Raw genomic sequence first — 19,622 nt, 5'->3', positions numbered from 1 at the left:
CACATGCATGTATAAATTAATGCATGGGTGTACAAAAGAGAAATAAGTTCATGTTCATCCTTTTAATAGAGAAAGAAGGATTGAGCGGAGGGAAAGAGAGAAGGGATTTGGATAAGCTTTTCTATTATTTCCTAACTGATTTTTCTTATTTTTATCTTTTGTACCAGTAAAAACATTTTCCAATTGCACAAAGAAGTATCAGATGAAGAGTGCCATTTTTGTTTTAAATTTGTATTTGCTAAATTTCTGTTCACTTACTTTATGTAATCAATACTTTTCATATTAGTCTAAACTAGCCTTTTACATAATTTTTCTAATCACTGCATATTGAGTGCTTATGTTTTCTTTTTTAGTACTATTAATTGAAAAGAGTCTACATGCCTGCCAGGCAAGCATAGTACTAAGTGAACACACTACACAGCTCTGTTTTTATTTAAGTTTTAGAGAATGAGGTATTTTGTATGATCTAATCTCAAAATCAAGATTTTTCTAAACCACATTCACCAGTTGCTGGATCATAGATTTCAGCTACCATCTATACCTAACTATGAGTGTTTCTTTTTAAAAAAAAATACTGTTTTTCCTTAAGTTGCTATACAAAGCACTTGCCATTCATTGAAAGGGTTTCTTCAATGGGGCTAAAAGATATGAAAACCACAGTCATATTGGGAATTGGCAAACAGGCAGAATGTAAAACACAAGCAATTCAGAGATCAAAATGTATTTGTTCAATTGTTAAGATGTTTCTAATGTGTCTTCGGTATATTTTGTTTTAATTTTGCAATAAAATGTTCTCAAATGAAAGGCATTGAAATTCATAACCTTGGATTTACTTTGCTCTCACTTGAAAAACTGCTCTTGTAAATAGAAATCATAACTATGAATCAGCCTCTTGCTTAAAAATCGAAGCTTAACATTTCATAAAGTTTCCTTGGTCTAAACACACTATTGGACATCAATACCCAAGTAAGCATGTGATAGTTCTTTAGTGGTCATGAGCGCTTCGCAATGCAGAGTAAGAGTCTGAAATAGGTTCGTCAGTTTTTACTGTCCAGCCTGGACTATGATGGCCTTCTCTGTGCATTTCTAGGAGTAGGGATGACAGGTGAATACACCCACATTTGCCTATTTGTATTGGTTTGGGGCTTTGTGAACTTTTCAGACCTGTGTGAACTGTGGTCTGAAATGTTCTGCTGAATGAAATATGATAGGAACTTTGTGATCCCTCAACAATGATTTTCTGAATCGCAAATAGCCACCATGGCAGATGTGAGCCACTAGTGCTTAGCCTCTCAGTAGAGTTTGTAATATAATTTGCCTTATTTACTGCTCTTTTCTCTCATGTTCAAATTATGTAAAGCAGAGTTCATTCAATATGTCTATGTTATGAGTCACATTGTTAAAGGCTGAAAAATCTTAGTCAAAATGAGGAAATGCTCATTATTCCTAGCCATAAAGGAAATGCAAAGCAAAACAACTGAGATTCCATCTCACCACCATTAGATTGGCACATAAACACAAAGAAATTTTACACAGCCATTAGAAAGAATTATAGTATGTTACTTTCAGTGAAATGGATGGACCTAGAACAAACCATGTTAACTGATACAGGCCAAGCTCAGACAGAACAATAGTACCTGTTTTCACTGCTATGTTGGAAGCTACATCTAAAATACACATTGGCATAGAGTAGCTATACAGTCTGTGTTTAGTCTTTAGGTAGACAAGGCACATTGTGTGGTTGATTCCTTCTTTGTAAGGCCAAGTTGTATCTCTGTATGCTGCCGTGTTTCTATCCCAATAATAACCAAACATTACTGTGGCACTCTGCTTCATACACTCTGGGAAAATAACTATTGTTTTTACCTATGTATGTCCTTGGTCTAGAGTGAAGGATTCCAAATACATTGAGTCAGCCATTTTACACCTACCTGGGTGGATTTTTAGGATAACTTATCAGAGGACTTGAATACTTGAAAAATGGCAGTGAAAGTGGGTATAGGTTTCTTCAAATATACTAGAAAAGGATTGGTGCTATTCTTTAAACCAAATTGGATGAGTGTGAATTATATTTCAACAGAATTGCTACCAAATATTTTGGATGATGGTATCTAAGAAATGTTGAGCAGTTGTGAAATCACTATGTTTATTTCTGTGTCAAAGAGAATGCAGACAAGTCATTACTTCTTACCTGCCCATGTTCTTGAGTAATTATTAAATGGTCTACATAAAACAGATGACACTGTTGGAAAAGCAATGTCTTCATTTCCTTACTTTTGTAACTGTAACTCCTCTGTACAACACCGTCACAATAAAAAAATTAAAACAGGCAACTTGCACATACAGGTTATAGACTCCTAGCTACATGAAAGAATTTATTTACAATTAGTCTTTCCCAAACTAATATTTTATAAATAAGCCATTCAGTCCACATGCTCTGATTAGTCAATCATTTAAACATGTACTTTGATCAACCCAAGTTATATTTTTACTTCAGAATCAAGGATATTTTTACTGAAATAGACAGAAGTAAACTTAGCTTAAAAGGACGCAGTGCAGGTAGTCAGGATGACTTGGAAATGGAATTCAGTCCTACTGATACTACAGCTGAGTTATTACTTTAATTCTGGAAGCTGTGGGAAAGTACTGGTGTGGCCCATGGAATACAGCCACTGGATGAATATAAAGGTAATACTGGATGAACTCATCTTGAGGGGTCATGAAGTAACTGTTTTGAGACCATCATCTGCTATTTTCATTAAGAGCAATGAAGTATCCAGCATTAAATTTGAAACTTACCCTTCGTCTTATACTACTGAAGAACGGATCACTATTTCCACAGAAATGATCAGACGATGGACATATGAAATGCCAAGAACATGTTTGGCATATTCACCATTACTGGAGAATATCATGTGGAAATTTTCTAATATTTGGCTAAATATTTGTAGAGAAGCTGCTTTGAACAAGGAATTCATTGCTCAATTACAAAAAGGAAGATTTGACATTGTGATTGTAGATCCCATTGGTGCTTGTGGGGAACTTCTGGCTGACCTATTGAAGGTTCCTTTTGTGTACAGTATCCGCTCCTCTCCTGGCTACAAAATAGAAAAGTATAGCGATGGGTTTCTATTCCCTCCTTCTTATGTGCCTGTCATTTTGTCAGGACTAAGTGGTCAAATGACATTCATGGAGAGGATAGAAAATATGTTATGCATGCTTTACTTTGACTTTTGGTTTGAGATATTTGATTTGAAGAAGTGGAATAACCTTTACAGTGAAGTTTTAGGTAAGTACACTTTTGTTATTAGTAGATTCAAGATCATAATCTTTGTGAAAGTTGGAAGAGGGACTCAGATTTGTGTGAAATAAGAGAAATTTGCCTTATGTAAGTGAACCAGACTCTCAACTGTGGAAAATCTTACCCTATAGAGCCAGAAAGAAGAAAATGGACAATTTCAATCTAGGAGGTCATCCAGTTTGAAAAACTTCATCCACACAGAAAACATTGCTCATTTTTCTTCCTTACCAAAATCACTCATTTAGCCCTGTGCTAGTGGCTCACACCTGTTATCCTAGCTACTCAGAAGGCTAAGGTCAGAGGACTGCAGTTCTAAGGGACCCGTGGGCAGAAAAGTCTGCTGAGATTCTTCCCTCCAATTAACCACTAAAAACCAAATTTGGCGCTGTGGATCAAAATGGCCAAGCATTAGCCCTTGAGTGAACAAATCTCAGGGGCACTGCCCAGGCCCCGAGTTCAAGCCACATAGCCAACAACAGTAGCAATAAAATCATCAATACCTCCCTAATAGACTGATATATAATCATATATAGCATATACCTCTGTATGCCAGAAATAAGGAATTGTTTCCCTTGATCATTTTTTATTTAAAATATTTTACCTGTATTTGCTTTCTTATATTATTTTTCTTTTTGTTTGTACCAAGTTTTGAACTCAATGATGTCAAGTCTCCTGTATTACTTGCTTTGGGCTGGTACTTTACTACAGGAGCCATGCAGCCTGCCAGAATTTTGTTACTTAATTGGAGGGGTCATCTTGAGGACATTTCTGCCCCTATTAGCTTTAAACTGCAATCCTTCAGTTTTCAGAATTCTGAGTAGCTAGGGTACAGGTGAGAGCAGGTTTTCTGGATTCTCTAAAATGTTTCCTTATTTATAAGACTTACAGTGTTTTATAAATATTTATAATTTATAAGGATTACACATTCCTAAATTGGTAATTTGTTCAATCAACTATGTTACAGACATAAGACATAATAAAGTGGGAATGTACATGTGAAGATTCTCTATTGCTTTTTAGCATGTTTCCCCATTTTGGCTTTTATTTTTATAGTAATCAGGATGTATTGATACAGGTACGTAAGTTAGGAATTAAGTACATCTCATTTTAAACAGGGTTACTTCATCTTCATTTTCTCCCAGCTTTTGCCTTCATACCCACTACCTCCTATGTTGTATAGTTCTTTTCCTATGTGGTGTCTAGTATATATCACTGCTGAATTGGTTCACCCTATACCCCACCATTTCTCTGCTTACCCTTTCCCTCCCCAAATCAAAGAAATTTACATACAAGAAAAAAAGCACAGATATCAAAAACAGAGACAAAGGGAAAAAAAGAGAAAGAAGCTAAAAAGTAAATTTTAAAAAACAAGAACTTCTGTCTTCATTCCTTAAAGTTCATTTCAATAACCATCATTTTGCATGATCACATGTCCATTGCTATTGAGCCCTGTGATCCTCTCCAAAGAATATCTTCCCTTGGTCTCCCTGGGTGAAAGTTCAGAATGCTGTTTAATGTATCAAGTCCAAGTGTAATTTTTTGCCTTCTAGTATCCCTTGGATTTAGATTTAGAGGACATTCTAATTATTACAACTGGGGAAAACATGCAACCAATGTTTCTTTGAGTCTGGCTTGGTTCACTTAATGTAATTTTTCCAGCTCTTTCCATTTCCTTACAAATAGGGCAATGCCATTCCATCTGATGGAACAATTCTGTTAAATATAGTTCCCATCCTTTTAGTTGTCTTCTCTTCTCCTTCATCTTCTGATTGAGTTCTGAAGTTAGTGCAATATCCTTCCTTCTTCTTGGATTTCTTTGGAAAAAGTCTCTCCTTTTTCTATATCAAATCTATTCTGGTTTTGATTCCTGAGATGCTGAGTTCTATTTCATCTAATCAGCTGTCAAGACTTTCTACTTTGCTTAACACTTCCCTGCCTTCTAACTAATTTAAATTTTTGGTAGCTATTTTTTTATGGAAGCTGTGTTTTAGGTCTTATATGTGCTTCTTTACTCCCTTGATTTGTGTCTTGTCTCATATCCTTTAGCTGAGTGACTATTTCTCATTGGACTCCCTTTCACTCTATTGGAATTCATATAGTTTTCAGTTTGTGGATTCCATGGACTCCCCCAATACTTTTTGGTTAGTCTCATGGTGCTCCTGCATAGCCTTGTGTGGGTTTTCAAGTTTTCATTAGGCATATTTATCAGCAGGGTTTTAAAACATTTTGAAAACACTCTTCTAGATCCTTCATTGACAGCTCAATTGCTTGGTTACTTTGCGTGGGATCTGAGCTTCTTTGACTTGCCATTTTCCTTATGTTTCTAACATTTTTTTCTGCCCACTGGGAAACAAACGCAAATCCAAAACTACCATAGAGCACAATTTAAATTCATAAACCCAGAGCCTTAAGTTTCAATCAGAGGTTTTAAGTTATAGATATTGTTTGCAGAGGGAGGTTGTGGTACAGAAGAAGAGAATATGTGTACTTGTAGCCAGTGAGCCAATCTGTTCTTAGGGTCAGGATAAATCAAACCAAATCAAAAAGGTAACAGGATGAGTCAACTATAGTAGGTAGAGTCAAAAAATAGTGAAACTAATAGACAACTAGGGATCAAAGGAATAAAGAAAAAAAAGGACCAGAAATATAGGAAAACAAGTTAATATCAAATGAAAAGAGAATGAATAGGCTGAGATCTGAGGATCATGGTTGAAAGCCTGCCCAAGCAGGGAATGTCCGTGAGACTCTGATCTCCAATAAACCTAGAAAACTGGAAGTGGTGCTATGGCTCAAGCAGTAGAGAACTTGCCTTGAGCTGACAAGAGCAGGGAGAGTGCCCTAGCCCAGAGTTAAAAGCCCCACTTCCAACAACAACATTAAAAAACACAAGAAAAATATAGGGAGGAGTAAATAGGAATAGATTGAAATTTTGCTTATGTGATAACGTGAAGTCTATCAAACACCCCTTCTACTTCGATTTTTTTTTTATTGTCAAGGTGATGTACAGAGGGGTTTCAGTTATATGGAGGTGTGGCTATTGTGTATATTCCCACTCTCAGGAAACTTCCTAAATATTGAAGTTTTAAGGCCTGTCTAACTTCTTATGAAATGTGTTTATAATCTCCTCTGTGGTGTATATCTCTAGATAATTATAGCATACTTGGTGTGATTCTCTAGATGTGAAAAGCCTGCTGGGACATTAAAACTCTGCTTTTTCAGAGAGAGAGTAGGTTGTTCCCAATTCTCTTTCCAATACCTTCCTCCCTCTCCCCTATGTTGCTGTGTTTAATAAAATATTAGCAATGAACAAGGTGAATGCAATTATCTATTGCCATTATTTCTGAAATTTTTCCAGGTGATATTTGCTAATGTTTCTATGTAATGAATACATACTTTTAAGCTCCTAAGGTGAATCTAAAGTAGAAGTAAGAAATTCAGCCACAGACACAAAACATAGAGGAAATGCAAAATCAAGGTCCATCTTCTTAAACTATAGAACACAAGATTGAAATCTCTTGGGAAAATGATAGAATTATTAACTCTGGAGATAAAATATTTCTGTAACCAACAACAGAAAAGAACTCCGTAATTAATTTAAAAAATCACTTATTTTAATGTTTATATATTACTTCTAATAAACGGAGGCACCATAGAAAGTCTCTTACCAGTTTCCTTTTCACAAAAATATGCACACACTACATATATCTGTAAAATACTTTATCTAAAACCAATAAGTTATCCATTTAAATTGGCTATAAAGATACTGATATATCAAAACCACATTATATAACATTGAGTAAAACTTATAACAATCCCTGGAGGAAATGATAAATACTATATTAAGAAACAACTCTTTCATAGCCTTACCTACTATTTACTTTTCCCCTCTTCACTCAGGACAACCCACTACTTTAATGGAGACCATGAGTAAAGCAGAAATCTGGCTTATTCGATCTTACTGGGACTTGGAATTCCCTCGCCCAACTTTACCAAATGTTGACTTTGTTGGAGGACTCCACTGCAAACCTGCCAAACCCTTGCCTAAGGTAAATAGATAAACTTTTTGTCTGTTATTTGATTTCTGGTTCAGATAATATGATTCTTTTCTTTTCTTTTCCTTTTTTGTGAAAATACCGAACAGAGTGGTTACAATTATATGGGCAAGGTAATGAGTACATTTCTTATCAAGTATTGTTGCCTCCTCCTTTGTTTCCCCTTCCCATCCCTTCCCATCTCTCTTATCCCATTCTCCCCACTGCCTGCCTCCTCTCCCTGCACTAAAGTTGGAAAATACATTTTTCTACATAACGTCTTGTACAGCTCATTGTTGCAATGGGTCCACCTGTTCCCCTATTTAAAAAATTTGTTTTTCCCTTCTCCTCCACAAATTATACCAACATCAAATACAGTGAAAACAAGGGTTATACTGTGGGGGAGGGACACGCAAAGCAACAAAGAAATATCTTATAAATATGTTAGAAAAAATAGCAAGAAAGAAAAAACATTTGAATCCTTATCTTGGGGTTCATTTCGCCTAACATCAACTTATTTGACCTTTTCTGCTTGTCTCAGACATATACTAGTTATTGCAAATAAGGGAAACCATGGGACCTATGTTTCTTTGGGCCTGCCTTACTATACTTAATATAATTTTTCCAAGCCTTTCCATTTCCTAACAAATGGGGCAATGCCATTCTTTCTGATGGAGGCATAGAATTCCATTGTGTATATATGCCACATTTTCTTGATCCATTCATCTACTGAGGGGCATCTGGGTTGGTTCCATATCTTAGCTATGGTAAATAACGCTTCAATTAACATAGTTGTGCTGGTAGTTTTAGTAGGTCTCCTTGTCATGGGCCGAAATTTTCTTAAAAGAGAACCAGAAACACAACAAATCAAAGAAAGGTTGGACAAATGGGATTGCATGAAATTGCAGAGCTTCTGCATGGCAAAGGACATAGCTAGCAAGATCAATAGAAAGCCCATGGATTGGTAGAAGATCTTCACTAGCCATACAACAGACAAGGGCCTCATATCTAAAATATACCTGGAACTCAAAAAAATCCCCCAACAACAAATCCTCAAAGAAACAACTACCCAATAAATAATTGGGCTAAAGACTTAGAGAGAAACTTCTCTGATGGCCAATAGACACATAAAGAAATGCTCAACCTCCCTAGCCATAAAAGAAATGCAAATCAAAACAACATTGAGATACCACCTCACCCCAGTTTGAATGGCTATAAGAACTCTAATAACAACTGATGCTGAAGGGGATGTGGACAGAAGGGAACCTTACTGCATTGTTGGTGAGAGTATAAACTAGTTCAACCACTTTGGAAAGTAGTGTGGAGGTTTCTCAGAAGACTCCACATAGAGCTCCCCTGTGACTCAGCAATCCCACTTTTGGGCATTTACCCGAATGATCACAAACAAGTTAATGTGATTTTGCACCACTCATCCCAAGTCTTTGCTTACAGTGAAAGAGGTACAGGAAGTGAGGTAAAGCATTCTACCTATTGAACCTAATTTGAATCATCACAAGTTTTTACATTCCAGAAACTGGAGTTATCCAGAACAAAGCCAGTTTAATTAAGACTTAATTATTCACCACCTAGAAAGAATCCTTGATTCACTCATAAAACTATCAAGTGATTCACATATAAAGAAAGTGTTAGAAACAGTATAACTGTTTCTACCCTACCCCTCACACCTTATAGTCCACTTAAAAAGACAGTTGAAAATCCATTAGTAAGAATTATGTGAAAGCATTTCTGAAAAGAAATGTTTTCAAAAATGATGAAAGTCAAAAAGTTTCTCAGAGTCACTGATAGTATGTGAACACTGCTCAGAAATAAGTTGAAGAATGAGAATTGAGAAAGATACATAAGGAAGAGCAATGAGTACAGTAAGAAACTAAATAAGACCTAAAATTTTTGCATATCAGAGAAAAGTTTCTAGAGAAATAATTTTGAATCCAGGAAAATTTGTCACACAATGATGTCAATGTACTTCGTATTAATAGTAGCTTAATAGTAGCTAACTGTATTTATCTAACTGTTGTTCATCTGATAATTTTGAAAATATTTTATTTTCTCTCCATAGTTTTATATACCAAAACACCTTATTTTATTTTTCTCTGTTGATCCTAGGTGTGAGGGTAGGGGCATGAATTCACAGCCTGGCATTTTCCCTGAGCTTTTGTCTAATGCTCTACCACTTAAGCCATACCTCTATTTTCAGTGTTTCAGTAACACATTAGAGAGGATAATCTCACAGACTTTTCTTCCCAGAAGGCTCTAAACCATTATCCTCAGATCTCAGCCTCCTGAGTAGCTAGGATTATAGGCAAGAACCACCTGGGCCTAGCCAGTTTGACATTAAGTAAGCCAGACCCAAAGAAACATAGGCAAAATGGTTTCCCTCAGTTGTAATAATTAGTATATGATTAGGATAGTCCTGGCAGAGAATCATAACAGCTCAATAGCTATGTACATATGACCAAACAAAATGATGCTACTTGAAATGAGCTCCAAGACATGGAAACAAAAGTTCTTTTTTTTTTGGTTGGTGACTTTGTTGATGCCAAAGTACTGTATCTAGTTCTTTCTTTTCATTTTATTTCATTTTTCCTTTTTCTTGGTTTATCCCTGGTAATCACTTCTTTGATTCTAATAGCCTGCATCTAGTATATACACTTACCTAAATTGGAGAAGGCATGGGGAATACCAAAATGCTGAAACAAGGACAAAAATGGCCCATTGCAACAATGTTACTCACAAGACATTATTTTGGAAATGAACATTGTAACTTTGGGGGAAGGGGGAGGGGGGAGGGAGGGAAGGACAGAGGGAGAACAACAAAGATGTGGGTAACTGTTTCCCAAGGAATATACTCATATAACAGTAACCCACTTATAAAGCATCTTTACAATAAAATAAAATAAAAAACATGAACTAATGTTTGCTTACTGAGTGTGTGTGTGTGTATGTGTGGTTGTAAGAGAGAGACAGAGAGCAAGAGAGAAGGAGCACAATTTTTTCTCTTCACAGGAAATGGAAGACTTTGTGCAGAGCTCTGGGGACAATGGTGTGGTGGTGTTTTCCCTGGGGTCAATGGTTGGTAACATAACAGAGGAGACAGCCAATGAGATTGCATCAGCACTGGCACAAGTTCCACAAAAGGTGAGACAGTGTACCTCAATAGTAGTCCTCACTGAATGGGCCTTAAACGCTGCAGGTTTTTGATTATACTAGTTTCTTGGTGAAAGACAGACTGCTAAAATAGCTCTAATTTGTCTTAGCCATTTTAAAGACAAAGGGTATTCATGGCAAAGGCTGGAATAGCAAGGAACTTTGGATTGTTTTAAACTGACAATGAATGCAACATGAATTTTGTCACCAGAAAGACACACAGTAGCTACAATATGAAATTGTGTCATTATGATAATATTGCTAGCAAGCATTCACAGAAATCATGAAATTTCTTCCAGTCCTTGCAGGAATGTTACAGACAATCCATACACTAACCATATTTCAGAAAGGAATTCAATGGCACTAATAAATTGAAGCAGTACAGTAATATTTAGCACATAGTTTAGTTTAGTTTGAAATGTATTATATAGTTTAATGTTCCTATAAAATCCTTTCCTTCAGTTTTGAAACAGAGCCACTTAGAATTGAAAGGGTTATTCAGAAAAAAGAAAAGGAAGATTCATTCCTCATTCCGGGTGTGTATTCAGCCTTGTTAATGAAGAGAAAGTAAATAAAACCAACCTGCCCTACTGGACTGGGGCTTGTTATATCTGAAACCAGATCTGTACAGTTCATGGGAAAGTGGCCATTGTCTACTGAAAAATACATGTAGCACCATTAAAATTGAGGATCCTTTCAGCAGCCATGTGTCCTATGAACTATAGGCCAGCTCCATTTCCTACATTTAAGATTTCCCCCATTATAGATCATAACTTGAGATGTCAGTATCATAAATTTGTGATGAAAATTCAACCTGCAATTATCCTACACAACTCAACCAATAATTTGCAAGCTAAAACTAGCTTCATGTAATTACTCAAAAGAATTCATTGATTTATGATAAAGAATTGCTTACATAGACTTGAATAAGTTTGTCAGAAAAGGCTGTATAAAAATAACATTTGGCCAGGCTCTGGTGGCTCATGCCTGTAATCCTAGCTACTCAGGAGGCTGAGATCTGAGGATCGCAGTTCAAAGCCAGCCCAGGCAGGAAAGTCCATGAGATTCTTATCTCCAATAAACCACCAGAAAACCAGAAATACCACTGTAGCTCAAGTGGTAGAGCTCTTGCCTTGAGCTGAAGAGCTGAAGGACAGTGCCCAGGCCCTGAGTTCAAGCCCCACAACCAACAAATAATAATAGTAATAATAATAATAATATTTGTTCATGTGCTGGTCATGAATCAGAAGGTACAGCCTTAACATGAGGTACAACAGTGTGAGTTGTTGATCTGGGTGTGCCATGGAAAGGCCCTGTCAGCAACCCCATTATTGGTTCTAGGAGCCATTTGTCTGTCCATCCAGATAAATGTGTCAGGTTGACAAAGTCTCAGGGAGGCTAGTTTTGTGGGGCCATTCATAGTATGAATAGTAAGGGGAACTATGTACACAGTCCATAGTGCTGAGTATTATGTAACATAATAATCACTTAATAAAATACCCAGTGTAGTGCAGTATATAGTATGGAGTAGTTTGACTCCATTTCTGGTTGGTAAAGCATGACAGCATCTTTTCATAAAATTTCTCTCCAGGGAGAACTGTGAACATAAAGTATTTGTCATAAGTAGGTAGTTAAGAAATAAATGAAAAATGTTAAACTACAATGAAATCCCATAGACTAAGAGAATATCTCTCTAATATCATTTTTAAAGGTTAATAGATAAAATTGGAAGAGGAGAGCTAGTTCAGTAAATATGTGTATAGATATAAATCTTAATTTTAAACACTATTGGACAACAGACCTATGGTTATGACTACATAAAAATTTGTTTAATGCATTCATTTGTCATTTATCACAGCATTATTCTTTGGTCAGTCGTGGGGTGTGAACTCTGAGCCAGGGTGCTGCTCCTTGGCTCTTCAGCTCAAGGCAAGAGCTCTACCACTGATGAGCTACCCTCCCAGCCCTATCACAGCATGTTTTAAGCACTGTAAAAATTTTTGATAATATTCCATCTTCCTAAATATGAAAGTAAGTACAGGAAGTGTTGGTGTTTTTTTTCTCAGTACTCTACAAGTCCTCATTAATTAACCCCTATTCTCTTTTCTTTGTTCATTCTATGAAAATCACTTAACTGTGTGATCTCTAAATTTTGAAATGTTACATTCTAAAAGTTACAAAAATAATATCTTTCCCTAACAGGTTCTTTGGAGATTTAATGGAAAGAAACCAGATACCTTAGGACCGAATACTCGGCTGTACAAGTGGCTCCCCCAGAATGACCTCCTTGGTAAGACTCTGAAAAACACATACTGAATGCATGAGTAACTGTAGAAGTAGTTGATAACAACACAACAGGAAACAAACTGATGGAGATGTATTAATAAAAATTCAAAAATGAAAGCTAACTTTTAGATTTATAATCCATCCTAAAAAATCAGCCTTACCAGATAAAAATTTTACTATACTCTATTGTATACTTTATGATCACTTTATCTTTTTACAACGTATACTTACCATTGACAAAGCATTTTCTGTAATTGCCTAAGGTTAGCTCCCTGTCCCTTAATTCAACCATTACATTATCCATCCTCCTAAAGTAGGACAAGTATTTGCAATGCCATTGAAACATACAAGTTTGTTTTATTTTAAAAGAATCTGCATTTTATGTGGGAAAATTCATGTTGCTTAATTTGAAATGATAACACACTCTGTTTCAAGCATACCTCAATAGTTAAATAGCTGCACTATTTTTAAGTTTGTGAGAGCACAATCCAACAGGAACATTTTCTTGCTTCAGGATTTGCTTTCTATTATCCATTATGTCTTTTCCTATCTGTTCAAAAGGAAATGGTATATTCATTTTCAAATCTCAAGTCACACAAAACCTAAGATACATACCATAAGGTTTTTACTTACCTTTCAAATCGATTATGTAGTTCTTGTGGTGAGCTATGCAGGACAGTAAAATGTAACTTCACTTGTCCAATATTTCTTATTTGGAAAAGACTGTTTCTTTCATTGCTCATGTTAGACATTTCTCATTTTATGTGTAAAACTTTTAATGAGCAATTGTATTGAAATGCCCCTAATCCTAGGCCATCCCAAAACAAAAGCTTTCATCACTCATGGTGGAGCTAACAGCATCTATGAGGCGATCCATCATGGGATTCCCATGGTGGGCATTCCTTTGTTTGGGGAACAACATGATAACATCGCTCATATGGTGGCCAAAGGAGCAGCTGTTCAACTGGATATAAGAGCAATATCAAGTAAAGACTTGCTCAGAGCACTGGAAGCAGTCATTAACAACCCTGTGTGAGTATAACTTCGTGTGTGTGTGTGTGTGTGTGTGTGTCTGTCTGTCTGTCTGTGTTTTTCTGGGCATTAAACCCTGGGGGACTAACTCATGATTGGTAACCATTCTACTCTAGCTGTTTGTTAGTCTGATTGTTGTTTTATTAAATACTGATTGTAGATAATTTCTTACATGAATCTGACCATGAAAGTTACCCTCAGTTAAGACTTGCTTAATTCTGGAAGACTTCATCAATTACCCATCATGTATTTCACAAGTCACAAACATATTTTTGTATGTTTGTATGCATGGGGTGTGTATATGTTTGAGTCTGTGTGTTTGTGTCAGTGTCTGTGTTGTAACATTGTCATGCTATAGAAACCCAGGATGGCCTCAAACTTATGATCATCATCTTTCAGCATTTGGAAGCTGAGATGCCACAGACCCACTTTCCTTCCCAACCATGCTGATTTGTACCCCCAGTGATTTCAGTGCAAAGAAATTATCAGAACCTTGAGAATAGTATGAAAGTCTGAAACAGGGCAAACATGGTCTAGAAGGAATCTCTAAGGATGAAAACAGATGATCACTAGAAGATGAGGAAAGCAATGAATTAGGGACACATGAACGCTCCCTCCATAAATGACACTACTCCAGTTCAGTATAACTTACTTTCAACCTAAGATCTCACTAATTACTCTTAATAAAATAAAAATTCACTGTGTTTGAAAAAATAGAGCATCAAGTTAAAATGTTTGAAATCTTACTCTTGTGAAGTCATGAACATATCTGTCCTTTCAGTTTGCAGTTTGCTTTTCTTCAAAAAAAAATGTAAGTAGTTTATGTTGTTAAAAAGCAAAATAATAGGGGCTGGGAATGTGGCTCGGTGGTAGAACTCTTGCCTTGCATTCCTGAGGCCCTGGATTCAATTCCTCAGCACCAAATAAGCAAAAAGAGAAAACCCGGAACTGGTGCTGTGTCTCAAGTCGTAGAGTGCTAGCATTGAGCTGAAGAGCTGCGGAACAGTGCCCAGGCCCACAGTTCAGGCCCCATGACCAGACCTCCCCCAAAAAAAGCAAAATAATAACCAAATATTGAATTCCTATTTAATGCTTTCTAAATTCACTATGTTAGTGCTTTGATTCTATCACTGATAACTAGGTAGTGCTTTTAAATTTTCTTGACTACTCCTGTTAGAACAAGAGAACATTATTTTGAAAAGTATACATATTCTTAGATATTAAGGGCTATGATTATCTTATTCAGAGTAATCATAAAAGAAAAAGCAATTACCTTCAGAAGTACAAGTGAAATATAGCTGCTTAATATCCAAAATATCTGGTGCAAAAAAATTTACTACACAAATTATTTCAATAAATATATTTATTTCTTTTATAGTAATATCAATTTTGTCTTACGATCAGTAATATTCTGTATATATTTCTCCGCTTTTATCATGCCTGCATAAATAAAGCACTGTATTGTAAATAAGTAGAGCAGAAACATTTTGAATGCCATGTTACTTTGATATGTTTTGGAGGCACTGGGTTTGAACTCAGAACTTAATACTCAGCTGATTTGCAATTTCAACAGGCATTGTACCACTTGAGCTATGACAGCCATCTTATGTTTTCCAGATTATTTTACAGTAAAAATCTTGGAAATTTTCTGTCATGTCTAGCCTTGAGCTGTGACTGTCAGGAGCTCAGGTAGACAAGTTTGTAGAAGCCACCAACATCTAACTCTTATTGATTTTATACAGACATTGAGCAACCTCATGAATAATTTGTGAGCCATATTTGCTCTTCCAGTTTTTGAAAACCAGTGTATTTTTCATAAATTTCCTGAATATGAACTAAATCTCTGACATAGAGATCATATTAAATTGTAACATATATGATGCTGATTCTGAGAAATGTGGGGATGTCTTAATTAGATAAGATATGCTAAAACTTATGATACAACACACATTTCCCTAGTTTTTTATGAACTTCAGTTTATTTTTCCCTAGTGTATAACAAAAGTGTACTAAGATTTGTATCAATAGGTCTGAAAAAGAGCTATGTCAGTGATGTTTTTAAATCACAAAGAGAAAAATCATTTCAATTGCAATTGCTACAAGCTCCTCCTTTAGCACCTTGGGATTTACACTTAATTGCCTAGGTATGCATATGTTCACATTACCTATTGGACATAATCATTTCAACACAAATCTCATGTGCCTGCAATACCTGAATGTAAACAGAGATAAAACAATATTGGCAAACACCTTTGAGATTCTATTAGAAAATGTGAATAATTAAAATTATTCAAATTTCAGGACATTACTTCTCACAAGGCAAGAAGAACTCAATCATTTCTACTTTTCCATTTCCTATCCTTTGGTTGTTTCATAGTAAGCAGGTAAAATGGAGAAGTTTCAAAAGCGGTTCATAAAAGGAAAAGGCAAGCCATAGGGTAATAGTGGAACAAGTAAGTATTAGGGTCAAGACATAAAAGGAGAGCTGGGTGTCATTGGCTGATGCCTGTGATTCTAGCTACTTGAGAGTCTGCCATCTGAGGATTATGGTTTGTGGTCAGGCCAGGTACCAAAGTCCAGAAGACTCTAATTAACATCCAGAAAGCCAGAATGGAACTGTAGCTCAAGTAGTAAAGGTAGCTCAAGGCCAGTGCCAAAGCCCAGAGTCCAAGCCCTAAAACACAGACCAAAAAAAGGAGGAAGAGAAATGTTTACATAATAGTTACATAATGAGTACATAGTTACATAATAATTCATCAGTGATGAATTACTTAAAAAGTACAAAGTTTGGAGGGGAAAGCTGCTTCATCAAATTATCTTTCTGTCTCTAAATTGTGATACAATCCTGAACATTGAACAATTGGTGCATTAATAATTATTTCTTGAATAAGTTAGCTTTTCTTCTGCCTATGGAATTTCAGTGTTTCTACTTTATACTTCAGAAATACTTGTTTTGACAAGGTTTATTAAATGCTTAAATCCAGTGTCATTAAGAAGCTCTTGCCTTTTACACTAACGTGACCATAAATACAGCAGAAAAAAGCCTTTCCTATCTCTCCAAATTCTATACAATTATTTTTATCATCTACAGAATAGTACAGTATCTAACTTTTCTAGTTCACTTGATATATTTATGTTAATTTCTTTTACCTTTAGCTACAAAAAGAATGCTATGTGGTTATCAACCATTCACCAAGATCAACCTATGAACCCACTGGATCGAGCTGTGTTCTGGATCGAATTTGTCATGCGCCACAAAGGAGCCAAGCATCTGAGGCCACTTTCCCACAACCTCACCTGGTACCAGTACCACTCTCTGGATGTCATTGGATTCCTACTGGCCTGTGTAGCCACTGTTACCTTCCTTGTCTTAAAATGTTGCTTGTTTGTTTACCAAAAGGTTTTGAAGAAGGGAAAGAAGGAAAAGAGCGAGTAGAGCTTTCAACACCTCAGGGAATGGACTAAGACCATACTAAGCAATACCATCCTAATGATTTTGAGCACATTCAAAGTAGGAGAGATTCTCCTCCACATTTTACTTAAACCTATGGCTTTGGTATATTCAAATGGCTTTTATTCCTGATTAAACATGAAGTAATGTACAATTCTAATTTCAGAATTCCCCCAAAAGTTACATTTGAGTCAATGAAGCAGTTATTGTAACTGAATCTACCGAGACCCATGGAAATTTGAGCATGTTAAATGGAGGGATGCATAAAATCCAAAGTTTTGTTGTGCATTTCCAGAAGGGGAATATTTTGGTAAACTATGATCAAATGAAGTTTTTGCTTGTCTGCCCAAAGAAAAGCAGACGGGAGGTTAAAGGAAGTAACACACTTTATTCAGACTACTGAAATATGGGACAGAGTTGACAATAACTGAAGTGACCTTCTCATGAGTCAAAGCCAAACATAAACAGTGAATAAGAGAAAATGAAGAAGGGACAATTAAAGGAGACAACAGATTTATCTGAAGATAGCCAATTCCAAAAGAAGTAGAAAAACACTGAAAATGGTCTGCCCTGGGTGCAAGAGTTAGAGGGTGTGCATTGTACATTGCTGGTGAGACATAATTATTGCTTTTGATCTATGGAAAGATTTTACAGCACTGTGTTATGAACATCGGAAAATTAGATTCCAGACCATAGTGGTTGGTGCTTATAATCCTAGGTACACAGACTGAGATGCAGTTCAAAGGTAGTGCAGGCAGGAAAGTCCAGGAGACTCCTATGTCTTTTAACCACCAGATAACTGAAGTGGAACTGTGGCTCAAAGTGGTTAAACATTATCACGAGCAAAAAAGCTCAGGGACAGCACCCAAACACTGAGTTCAAGCCCCATCACTGAGATAACTAAAGAAATAGGAATCAAATGGACATTGTGTTGGATATCTGTAATCCCAGGTCCTTGGGAAATGGAGACAGTATTGTTGTGGTTTGAGGATTGTAAGGGCAATGATGTATAGGCTCAAGTGTTAGAGCACTTGCTTAGCAAATATGAGATTCTTATTTTAATTCCTAGTGCTTCAAAAAGAAGTTGCTATCAAAAAATACTAATCAGACAAGAAACAGGTAATGATAGCTACCTTTCATAGAAATTTAAATGTATAATCAGTCTAAATTTTAAATATGAAATAAAAATGAATGTATAAAATATAAAACAAATGCATCAGTGCTCTTTATTACATTAAGTTTTTAATAGAAGAGAACTTTGCAGGGTACATTATTCAGAGCTAATCGTTAAGCTCTCTCCATATACTACTCAAAGCAAATTCTAGTCTATTTTTATTTCTTCCTCAAATTATTATATACAATTTTATATTAACACTATATATACAAAGACATATTACTTTACTATAGAAAAAACTAAACTATGTCACTTTCAGGAAAATGGATACAACTGGAAATTATCAGGTTGACTGGTATAACACAAAATCAAAATACTCTAAATACTGCATGATCTTGCTTTGTGGAGTGGACACCTAAACTGATTATGATAATGATCATAATTAGAAGTAATTTACATGAATGTAAATGCAGGACCTTTTAGGAGGGGATCCACAAAAGGAAGAAGAGAGAAAGGGTGGGCTGCTGTGGAGCACGGAGGATGAAAGGACATTAAGCACACAAATCTATATCATGGTAAAAATGAACCAAATGCTATTTGAGAAAGCAGGAGAGAGAATTGAGAGGAATGAGAACACAATGGAAAAAGATCCATAAATTGTGATTTGCCACACTAATTAATGATACATTTTCCGATTTTATGCAGTTGGTAAAAGATGGGCCCCCAACAAAGTGCTGGTTTGATGGAGGTATCCAGAGAGGACAGCAGAATCTTTACCACTGAAAATGAAAAGTTAAGAAAACAAAGCAAGGTATATGTCCCTTTTTTTGGGGGGGGGTCCATTCGTGGGGCCTGAACTCTGGGCCTAGACGCTGTCCCTCAGCTCTTCAGCTCAAGACTAGTGCTCTACCACATGAGCCACAGCGCCACTTCCGGCTTTTTTCTTATGTGGTGCTGAGGAATCGAAACCAGGGCCTCGAGCATGCAAGGCAAGTGCTCTACCACTGAGCCACCTTCCCAGCCCCAAAGAATTATGGTTTTACTTTTTTTTTTTTTGTCAGTCATGGGACCTGAACTCTGGGCCTGGGTGCTGTCCCTCAGCTCTTCAGCTCAAGGCTAGCACCTTACCACTTGAGCCATACTGCCACTTTTGGCTTTTCCTGCTTATGTGGTGCTGAGGAATGGAACCCAGGGCCTCAGGCATGCAAGGCAAGCACTCTACCACTGAGCCACCTGGCTCATC

General features: G+C 36.3%; 1 protein-coding gene and 1 pseudogene across 3 annotated transcripts; one reads left to right on the top strand and one right to left on the bottom strand.

Annotated features, from left to right (window-relative positions):
- LOC105988431 overlaps positions 1 to 19,622 on the bottom strand; it is a 496,910-nt pseudogene that overhangs the window by 289,449 nt on the left and 187,839 nt on the right.
- Positions 2,547 to 17,808, top strand: LOC105988497 (UDP-glucuronosyltransferase 2B15-like). Of its 3 annotated transcripts, none has more exons than XM_013020117.1 (6): positions 2,547 to 3,289; positions 7,199 to 7,347; positions 10,357 to 10,488; positions 12,700 to 12,787; positions 13,596 to 13,815; positions 16,971 to 17,808. In XM_013020117.1, exons 1-6 carry the CDS (start codon positions 2,569 to 2,571, stop codon positions 17,248 to 17,250), a joined length of 1,590 nt encoding a protein of 529 aa, XP_012875571.1. In that variant the 5' UTR covers positions 2,547 to 2,568; the 3' UTR covers positions 17,251 to 17,808. The 3 variants fall into 3 exon arrangements, with proteins under 3 accessions (XP_012875571.1, XP_012875573.1, XP_012875574.1); XM_013020120.1 differs by having other exon boundaries at positions 2,609 to 2,688; XM_013020119.1 differs by lacking the exon at positions 13,596 to 13,815 and having other exon boundaries at positions 16,971 to 17,110.

The sequence above is a fragment of the Dipodomys ordii genome, unplaced genomic scaffold, assembly GCF_000151885.1.
Source record: "Dipodomys ordii isolate 6190 unplaced genomic scaffold, Dord_2.0 Scaffold49, whole genome shotgun sequence".
Lineage (NCBI taxonomy): Eukaryota > Metazoa > Chordata > Mammalia > Rodentia > Heteromyidae > Dipodomys > Dipodomys ordii.
This window is presented reverse-complemented; position numbering and strand designations above follow the sequence as displayed.

What these genes read in the sequence shown, in the direction of transcription:
- LOC105988497 (XM_013020117.1), top strand. Translation starts at nt 2,569, where the DNA reads ATGACTTGGAAATGGAATTCAGTCCTACTGATACTACAGCTGAGTTAT. An exon ending in CCCCCAGAATGACCTCCTTG is followed by an intron (nt 12,788 to 13,595) that starts GTAAGACTCTGA and finishes CCCTAATCCTAG; the next exon opens with GCCATCCCAAAACAAAAGCT. An exon ending in GCAGTCATTAACAACCCTGT is followed by an intron (nt 13,816 to 16,970) that starts GTGAGTATAACT and finishes TTTTACCTTTAG; the next exon opens with CTACAAAAAGAATGCTATGT.